General features: G+C 38.9%; 1 protein-coding gene across 6 annotated transcripts in view; it reads left to right on the plus strand.

Annotated features, from left to right (window-relative positions):
* CTPS2 (CTP synthase 2) overlaps positions 1-8308 on the plus strand; it is a 158264-nt gene extending 149956 nt beyond the window's left edge. For 4 of the 6 annotated variants that reach the window (XM_087966980.1, XM_087966981.1, XM_087966976.1 and 1 more), the window contains one exon: positions 7821-7963. In XM_087966980.1, the coding sequence (XP_087823106.1) occupies positions 7821-7826 (6 nt within the window). In that variant the 3' untranslated portion in view covers positions 7827-7963. Of the gene's footprint in view, positions 1-7820 lie in introns of all 6 variants that reach the window. The other 2 variants (XM_087966983.1, XM_087966978.1) reach the window with 1 other exon arrangement.
* The last annotated feature ends 2438 nt before the right edge of the window (positions 8309-10746 follow it).

Genomic DNA, 10746 nt, shown 5'->3' on the forward strand with positions numbered 1-10746 from the left:
CATGATCAAAATTCAGATGCTTGGCCACTGACTCATATCTATGACAGCTGCAGTGTCGGGAAGTCATGTGATCACCTTTTGCGAAGTCAGATTCTTTTAACAGTCGTGTTACTAAATTAACAACTGCAGGGATTTACTTAACATCTGTGGCAAGTAAGGTCATGACATTGGGAAAAACTCACTTAACAACTGTCTCACTTAACAACATAAATTTTAGGCTCAGTTGTGGTCATAAGTTGAGGACTACCTGCAGCTTCTGATTTTCCTGGCCCAGTTTTGCTTTATGAAACAGAAAAGTAGTTTAATGTTCTACAGGTTATTAATGGCTATTCATTCACTGGTGGTTTGAACTTGTAACAACTCTGAATAAGTGATACTTACAGCCAGTCCTCAGAGTTGTGTCAGACACAGCACCCCTGCAGTCTGGGAGCTTGGCAAATGGGCTCAGATTTCCGACTGTCACAGCATCCTGCGATCATGTGATCACGGTTTGCAACCTTCTTGCTGACTTTCCCATAAGCAAAATCAATAGAGAAGAAGTCAGAAGTCATGATCACATGAGATCCTTGCTTAATAACTCACTTGGTCCTCACATAATGTCAGTAACTGCCAGAATTGCTGCTGCTAACTGGCACAGTCATGTACAAGTAGTCCTCAACTTATTACCACAATTGAGCCCAAAATTTCTGTTTATACGTGAGACATTTGTTAAGTGAATTTTACCCCGTTTTATGACTTTTCTTGCCACAGTTATTGTGAATCACTGTAGTTCTTAAGTTAGTAACCCTGTTGTTTAGTGAATATCTGGCTTCCCCATTGACTTAGCTTGTCAGAAGGTTGCAAAAGGTGATCACCTGACCATGGTGACCAACAACGGTTAAAAATATAAGTCAACTTCCAAGTGTCCAAATTTTAATCATCATGGGGATGCTGCACTGGTCATAAGTATGAAAAATGGTCATGTCACTTTTTTCAGTGCCATTGTAACTTTGAATGGTCACTAAATGAACAGTTGTAAGTCAAGGACTATTATAATGTCATGCTTTACAACCCCATCATTTACCAATGGAAATTCCAGTCTTAATTACAACTGTTAACTGAGGATCACATGCATTGCCCAATTTTTAAATTTATGCTACATTTTCAGTGTTACATTCTAAGCCCCCAAAAGCATAAAAGATAGTAGAGGATACAGAAATAGATGATCAAGGAGTCAGAAAAAGTTCAGTTGAGAAAAACAACTTTTATTACAGCAATTGTTTTAGTAAAATGAACATTGTTTCCTAGATTAAAACAGATAGTGATCATTAATACATTGTAAGTTTTAAAAAGGTCTTTAGGTTTAATAAAGTAAAAAGAAAATAAAAATACTGGTTTGATCTTAGAATAAATATAAATAAAATTATATATCTCTAAAGTAAAGGCTGTTCTAAGATGAAGCTGTATGACATAAATAATCTGCAAATAAAACATTGCACAATATGTTTTTTTCTTGAATGAAGGCAAATATATATGTCCCATATATATTGCAGGATCCAAACTGAGTTAGTCACCGAGACCAAAGGTTTATTCTTAAAATAAACTTTTTATTCTTTTGGGCTTGTGCTGGAGCCCATGTTCAGGGATCTTCTCTCTCTCTCCAGAATGCGTTCTTTCTCTTTCTATGCAGATTTAGGTAGATATAAATGATAGGTAGCTATAACCTCTTCAGTTCAGTAATTTTGTTTTCTTTGATTATATAGTAATGGGCTCCTTGATTTCAAGTCACCATGTAAACATTTCAAGATTATCTTCAGAATTTTTTTTTGTCATGAGCAGTAAACTGAATGAACTTGCTTTTAATTTAAGGAAGCATGAGGGCCTCCTGTCTTTTTGGTATGCAGTCACTTGTCTAAATAGCAACTAACCCCCAGCTATTAAATATTTAAAAAAAAATAATTCAGAAAAAAATAAAAATCCATGTGTTGTACTATAAATTTTATTTAAGGGGTATTTTGTAGGGCTGACGTTAAAAAAGTGATAATGCAACCATGTCACCCTAACCCTAACCCTAACCCTGCCCTTTTTTCACACATTGGGGCAGATGGAAAAAGGGGTGGGGCTTCAACTGCATGGTTGTGACAACCATCTTGAATCTTTTAACCTCATCCCTACAGATGATGAAAAGATGAAAACATTTCCAGCAGAGGTGGTATTCAGCAGGGTCTGACCAGTTCTGGAGAACCGGTAACAGAAAATTTGAGTAGTTCAGAGAACCGGCAAATACCACTTCTGACTGGAGATTTTACAGTATCCTTCCCCTGTCATGACCACCAAGCCATGCCCACGGAACCGGTAGTAAAAAAATTCAAATCCCACCACTGATTTCCAGAAGCTTCAGTACATTTATTCCTTGTTCTACTTGTCTTATTTATTTATTTATATCCCATCTTTATTACTTTTACAAAATAACTCAGGGCAATGAATATATCCAACCTACATTCCTTCTATTTTCTCCACAACAACAAGGGTTGGGCAGAGAGAGAATGACTGGCCCAAGGTCTCCCAGCTGGCTTTCATGGTTTAGGTGAGACTTGAACTTATGATCTCCAGCTTTCTAGCCTGGTGCCTTAACCATTGGACCAGACTGGCTCTTGCTAGTGTTTTACAAGAGGAAATGCATTTATTTTGCTACTAGTCTGAGTGAAATGCTAACATTATGGACTTTAATGCAAGCTAGAAACAAATTATGGAATGTGTTCGCTGGGTCATTTGTTCTTGTCCTCTTGCCTGGTTCATCCTTCCACACTAGTCTGTGAGAAATTCTTAGCTCCAGATATAAAGGCTGCTGCCAAAGATAACAAGACTTATTTTACTTCAAAAATGTGTTGCTGGAGCAACACTTATTCCTAGAAAGACATGTATTTTTCTCTTGTCTGAGTTGTAACGTCTTTCCTTCCTTCCTTCCTTCTCCCCCCCTCCCTCTGTGATTACTTATCTATTTTTATTTCTATTTATAATGGCACAATATAGAAATGTCAATTTCATACATAATTTTAAAAAACATTTTTTTATTTTCGACTTTTAGATACATGGTTGACAAATGCATGCTAATCTGCTCAGCATTCTTCTCTACTACTTTATCAAACAGAAGCATTTTTCTTTTCCTACGGCCTTCTCCCTCCTGCTTATTGCTATTCCATGCCTGATTGGCATGGCAGAGGAAAGTTTCTGTTGGAAAAGATTGGTTCTGGTAATCTTCCATTTGATAACATGTTTTCTATCAGTTCATAAATTGTCCTAGATATTGTGCTGATACTCTACTCTCCCCCCGCCCCCAAATAATGGGTTTTTATTTGGTAAGATACATAAAGCTAGAAATGTTCCTCTCAAATATTCTCATTCCTTCATGGAACCCTTCTACTAAATGCCATCCATTTTATAGTATCATTTCTATCAGTATATTTATCCACCCACAATATAATCATGTGTTAAAAACAACTCTGCTTCTAAATATCAACATTTTAAATAATAGACAGTTAAAGAAAAGTGCATTTTTCATTGTGACATGTATTATTATTTTGACATCTAATATTTCACGCAGTCGTATCTCAAGCAAATTTTCCAGTTTAATTCTGACATAATTATTTTTTTCCAAAGAACCAACTGCTGCAATGTGATGCTTGTTACTCATGACAGTGTTTCAATTTTGCATCTGAGATAAGTACTGTATGATTTCTCAGGTTGATTTCTATCCCAAACTTATACAAAAGTTCAGTTTTGCAGCATTTTGTCCACCAAGATTGAGGTTTATGCCTCTGTAATGAAGGGTTACAGGTATTTCAAACGTTGTTTAAGTGTTCCTTCTTAACCCCAATATTACTAGTCAAAGTTAGCTGCATAAATAGCTCCGTACAAGACTCAAGGCCAAGCTTTCAGATAGAGGCTTTGAATGCTGTAGGATATTGTCCCATTTCTTTAGTCACTCTAAATATCCCTTCTCCTCCTGCTTGACTATTAGAGTTCTGCCATCTTCTTGTCAATGGTTGACTCAAGAGCAGAAGAGGAGGCAAAAGCAAAAGAAAGAATTGGATTTTCCTCTACTTGCTCTGTTTTTCTTTCCATGCTTCTTTTCCATTAAAACCCTACATCCAGACTGCAAAAGTGTGGGAAAGGAGCACTGAGATGCCAACTGCTGAGCTCCATGCTGAGCCCAGAAGGCAACTCAAGGCCCTGCCAAAAAAAGCCAGTGAAACCACAAAAGCGAGCCAGTGAAACCACCTTAATGGGAGTAGAAGTAGTAGAGTTCACCCCATCCCCCAAAGAGGCAGGAGAATTCCTGGTGGGTAGCCTGGTGGGAAGCAAGTCGGACTTTGATGATGATCCAGTCAACCCAGTGATAATCTCCATAGGTGGTTCAATCCTCAGAGAGCCTAGTAGCCTTCTTGGGCTTGGGGTGCACCAGATGCCTGGTCAACCTTACCCTGGTCAAGAAACTGGGTGTGAGATTCAAACAGCCATAGAGTTTTGTCAGCTGGACAGCTCAGTGGCCAGGAAGCAGTGACATTTACTAATAATTGAAGTGGTGCATAAACACCTGTACAAGGGAGTGTTAGTTTACTTGGTGACAATTTAATCTATACTGAAACTATATGCAAAACTGTCCAAATGTGAACTCCACCAGAGTAAATCAACTATCTAAGCTACCACATCTCCCACAAAGGGATAGAGATGGATCCTGAAAAGTTGTGGGCCATGCTAGAGTGGGTTCCTCCCCATGCCCGGAAATAGCTACAAAGCTTCCTGGGATTTGCGAACTTTTACCACCAGTTCATCCCCTTGTTTGCCCAGATAGCCCCCCCCCATCACCAATCTACTAAAGGCAAAAGGAGAGGGAAAACCCAAAGCCAATGAACTGCTTAAATGGACTATGGAATTCCAGATTGCATTCGAAAAGGTTAGGTGCTTGTTCACAGCAGAGCCTGTGCTGAAACACCCAGACTCCAATATACCCTTCATCATTCAGGCAGGTGCCACTGATGTCACAGTGGGTGCAATGCTTCTACAGGAAAATGAGCAAGGGGTCCTGCAGCCATGCACCTACATTTCTAAAAAGCTAAATGAGATGGGCAATCTGGGAGAAGGAAGTCTATGTGTTGCACTGGGCGCTCCTAACTTGAAGGCATTTTCTAGAAGGAGGGAAAACCCCATTTGAAGTATGGGATGACCATAAAAATTTAGAAGCCTTGAAAACTTCCTGGAGACTATTGTTCAAACAGGCTCAGTGGCAGTGATGGGATACAATTTTTTTTTACTACGGTTCTGTGGGTGTGGCTTGGTGGGCTTGGCAGGGGAAGGATATTGCAAAATCTCCATTACCACTCCACTCCAGTTGAAGGATACTGTAAAATATCCACTCCCTCCCCACTCCTGGGGGAAGGTTATTGCAAAATTCCCATTCCCTCCCCACCCCACTAATCTGCTTTCCAGCTCTGTTCGCCTGTATAGGGCAACAAAAGAAGATGGGGGCAGGGCCAGTCAGATGTGGTATTTGCTGGTTCTCCGAACTCTCAAAATTTCTGCTACCGGTTTTCCAGAACTGGTTAGAACCTGCTGAATACCACCTCTGCTCAGTGGCCCCTGTACTTTATTTGATTCAACTTCATGTTAAGGTGCCTTCCAGAGGGGAGAAACTTTCTAGCAGGTGCTACCTAGGCTGCCGCAATATAGTTGTTCAAAGGTGGAGGTGATTAGATTAAACTGGTCATCCCCTCCAGGCAACTGACGGCCCCAGTAACCACCCAGGCACAAGCCAAAATGGAAATCCAACTAGCTGATGATTTAAAAGATACCCTAAAGGCAGCATTGGAGGAGGAGGAGTGAATCCAAATACACAAGGGAAGATAGACTAGCTTTGGTGCAAACCAAATTATATGTCCCCAAAAATCAATGATTAATGGTTTTACAAAAAAGCCATGATTTAAAAGTGATGGGCACTTTAGCTTCATAAAAATCTAGTCAAGCAGGAATTTTGGTGCCATCACTGAAAAAGAACATAGAGAGCTGTTATGTCTCCCCTTTACTTGCAGGCGAGCAAAACAAAAAGCAGCCGTTTCAGAATTAATTCAAATCAAAAACAAACCCCCACAAGAGAATGGCTGGAGTAAATTCCAATACACAGCAATAAATCCTCACTCTGTCCGGCAACCCTGGCGTGGCAGTAAATCACAAGCCTCAGAGAGTTTTCTGCATGTCTTCACTCCCAATTAGTCACTTTGCTTCTGGCGAATTCCACCAGCCCAGCCGTTTCCTTTTATTCACTTATGAAGCGTGCTAATTTCCCTAATTATTGACTAGCTCTACGCTTCCTTTCTAACTGGGTTTGTCTTCTCAGCCTCCTTCTGTTTCTGACGTCTAACCATAAGTTCTCCAAATTCTCCTCTCTGCTGGAAAACACTCTCATGCCTTCCCTGTCAGCCATTCCCGGCTGCTGATCAGATAAAGAACCAGAGGAGGTCGAAGGTCCTGACAACTCTATTACCTCAGGTCTGTCTTCCCTTGTTACATCCATCTCCTCATCCTGGTTACTATCCCAATCACTAAGCAATGCCGGCTCATATTTTGCTGCCATGTCCTCATCACTTGAACTCATATCTGCCACAGGAGCAGAATCCAAACCCGGAGCCACAACAGAGAGCTATGTGGCTAGCTGCCCCATTTGTGCCTCTACCAAGAAGTGACAAGGGTAAATACCTGGACTTCTCCAGCCAGTAGCAGAACTTAAAGCCCCATGGATATAGGTATCAATGGATTTATTGTAGAACTGCTCGGGGAATGTGGTGATCTCTGTGATAACCGATCTGTTTTCCAAACAAGTGCACTTTATTCCATGTCAAAAAATTCCCTCAGTGTGCACTTTGGTTACACTATTCATGCAGCACATGTATTGGATGCATGGTGCTCCAGAAAGAATAATCTAATTTTGTGGAGTCCAATTCACTTCTTGGCTTTGGCAGGAGTTCCTAAAACTTTTGGGGACCACTCAGGGCTCAGCCCCTTGCATCATCTGGCTACTATCAGGGACTGTGAATGAGCTCATGGTATCCTGGAGAAGTATCCCAGATGCTATATTAATTACAAACAGGACAATTGGATGGACCTCCTCCTTTTCACGGCGGTCATCTATAATAACTCAGTGCACAGTAGCACTGGGTTCATTCCATTTAAAGTGGCCACAGGATGAGACTTTGTAGCTTTCCCTGAATTAACTCTGGCCATCTCATTGACTGCATTACTGAAAGACAGAAAATCTGGCCAGTGGTGAGAAAACCTTTGGATGAAGCTAAGAAAACATTTTAAAAAAACAGACTGATAAAAAGCACATCAAGATAAAGGACTTGGGAGACAAGGTCTATCTCTCTACCAAATTCCTATAATCTAGACAACCTTCAAAGAAATTGGGGCTGAAATATGTTGAACCTTTCTCAATCAAGAGGATTATTAACCCAGTAACTGTAGAACATGAGCTGTCAAAAATGCTTAGATGTGTACACCCAGTATTTCATTGTAGCCTACTGAAACCAGAAATTACATCTTCCCACCTCCTGACCCCATTATGCAAAACTTTGAAGTCAAATACATTTTGGACTCTCACATACATCAGGAGGGAAACTCAGTATTTGGTAGCCTGAAAAAACTTTGTCCCCTCAGAAACTGAATGGGTCGATTCCCCCAAACTGCTTAAAAATTCCATGACTGATGCCAAGATAAGCCTCAATGAACTGTTTTCTAATTGGGAAATTTTGTGTATCTCTCCCTCCCCTCTCTTTTTTCTTTTGCAGGGCTAACGTCTCTGTCAATGGGGGGCAAAAGTGAGATCTGCCTGGCTCATCTTGAGGCCCCTCACAGGCATCCTACCTGTCAGATCCGTGTATCTGTCATTTCTTCAGTGAAAGAAGAAAAGGGGGGGGGGGGAGACTGATAAAGAAATCCTTTTGATGTAACTTGAATATATTTAAGCTTATATCGAATTTGTATAACCCACACATGTTACAATGGAGGGAGAAAAGCCAGATGGCTGGAACCTATCACCTCTGAGAGGCACAGCCAGGAGATGCGAAGATCATAAAAATTCCACAGTGAGATGTGTCCTGGGAATCTCTGGAAAAGTTTGTTCTAAAAAGGGGATGGGGGGAAATTAGGTATGCCCTGGAAAACTGTGAAAAAGATCGTTTCTACAGAAGGGGTGTGGTGGAGAATTAACATACCGGCTTTTGTTTCACTAAATACACATCAAGATAAGAGGAGGGGTTTCTAAACTCCCTTATCTTCTGATAAGTTCTTCTAAATTCTACTTTTCCAAAGTGGCTACCCAGTCTACTGAAATCAGCATTTTCTAATATAAACAATGTCCTTTATGAGGCCCACATATTAACCCTTTTCACACAAAGGAAAGGACAACATTTTGCTGCTTGTTCTGCCACTCAGGTAGTTTCATTCAGCAATTCAAAAGTCCTCAGAGGAATCACATTTATAAGGATTAATATATTATCTGTTCTTTACATGTACAAATGAAATCAGGGTCTGGGAAGGAAAAGAAAAGCAATCATTGGAATATTGGCACTATCAAGAGCCAAAAGATAGCATTGGATTGTTTCCCCTTTTGCCATGATTTTTTTTTCTCCTTGGAAGTTGAATGTACTTTTCAATTCCTTACATCTCTTGTAGTAATTCTTGATGTCTTATGGAACCTATGATTTCTTCATGAAAATATGAGTAATTCCAATTTTGGAGCACACTTAATATTGCTAGACCAAGATATGTGATGTATCACAGCGCCTTTAATGTGATATTCAAGGAGTAATACCTCCAACAACTTGCCCTCAACCCAGCTGACTTGTAATATTTAGCAATTAAGTTATTCAAAACTCTTTAATATTTCTCCAAGGAAGGCATAGTGCCTTCTTGTTTAAAATAGACAATTTTTACCATCTTATTAAGAAGGCTATCCTTTTTATTTTTTATTTTTTAAATGTTCTTACAGGTAATCTGAAACTAGTTTTCCACTTCTCAGCTGTCACTACTTGGATGCTATAATGTACTGTGTCTGCATCCTCAGTATTATTTCTCACATGTGTAGACAAATTGTTCTTTCCCAAAGTTCTTACATTAAATCAGTCTGTTTTTCCTTTCCTGACCTTTCCATTTTTTAAAATGACTTTAGATTACAGGAAGAAGGAAGAAAAAAAAATGAAAAACAAAAGCAAACAGAAAGTATGATAGAGGCAACACTCAAAAAGCAAAGCATCAGTAGATCATATGAATAATATTAATCAGTTTTTCCATTGCACTGGTAAAGAACTAGTTCATTAGTCAAAAGTAAACATGTTATCAATGCAAGATTGGAAATCCAGGGTGGCACTGCCTTTCCATTGTAAAAGAATAATACTTTTTTGCCACTCCATGCTTGGTAAACTCATGGGTTTTTCTACATTGATATAATTCAAAGTCAGATTCAAACAAATCATATTCTTCCCAAAACAATATTAACATATATATGAATTTTAAACCAGACTCATCATCGACTATAGCAATATAGTCCTTTGGGGGCTGTCTTTGTACCTAGTCTGAAACTTTCAATTGCTTCATGTTGATTTGGGAGAAAATGTAGGGGCTTTCCAGTATTTTGAAGTCTTAATTTTAGTGATTCATTTACATGTTTGCTATGATTGCAATTTTAAATGTTTTTATTGTTTTCTTTTTCAATTTGCATTTGACTGCAAACCACTGAGAGACTTTGCTAATCAGAGTATTACAACAAACAAATGTGTCCCTTCAGATGAACTGTCAGCTCCTGTCTCAGACAATGCAAAATAAGAGATTTAAAAGGAGTAGACAGATGCCTATGGGGGCTCAGCAAAACCAGACGATCAATTGAAAGAAGTACTTTTATAGGAAGCTACGTTTATTTGCTAGATTACATTATGTCTATGCCTTACTTCCAACAAGCTTGGTATGGGTTAGGATTGATTTTCACTTTAATTGATATTCACTTCACATCAAACATTGCAAAATTAAAGCAAAGGTTTCTCTTTCAATCTAATCCATTAAACCTAGGGTGCACATAATGTGATTACCGAAGGATACTAGGATTATAAAGAGTATAAATAAAAAGCGAGAATATTTGCCTGAAGATTTCACAGTAACTATTCTAAAGAATAAGATCCTTTTATGGCTTGCCTATTGCAACCAAAATCCATGGCTATGAAAACCTTTTTTTAATGTAGATTAAAATAAGGTTAAATATTGATTACTTTAGATATTTTTATTATTTTAAAGTGAAGAAACAATAAACAATAAAGAAAAAAGTTGCTCATCTCTGATGTCACCAACCACTTTCTCCATCAGTTGAGTTAGTTCCATTCAAAGGGGATCTGAATGACAGCAAGGAATTATGGTGGGGATTATAAATTTATCTGATTATGTACCAGTTCCCTCATGAAAATACAGTTGTTGTCATTACCTTAATTTCCTTTATAACACTCTTCTGTATGCCTGAATGAGTTTTTGTCAAGCCCGAAATTGACATAAGTGTAGCCATTTTAGTTAGGCTTAATATATTTTTTTTCTTACTTTCTCTGTGGCAGACATGGGGGGAAGGGTTTTGGGCTTGCCACATTCCTCAGGGTGACTTTTGGGGGTTGTTTCTAACTTTTAATATTGTGGAGTAATTCCGAGTTGTGTCAGATCCAGAATTACCACGGACTT

Source organism: Notechis scutatus, chromosome 5, assembly GCF_049901735.1.
Source record: "Notechis scutatus isolate UNSWTSFEM ecotype Mainland chromosome 5, rNotScu1.2, whole genome shotgun sequence".
Classification (NCBI taxonomy): domain Eukaryota; kingdom Metazoa; phylum Chordata; class Lepidosauria; order Squamata; family Elapidae; genus Notechis; species Notechis scutatus.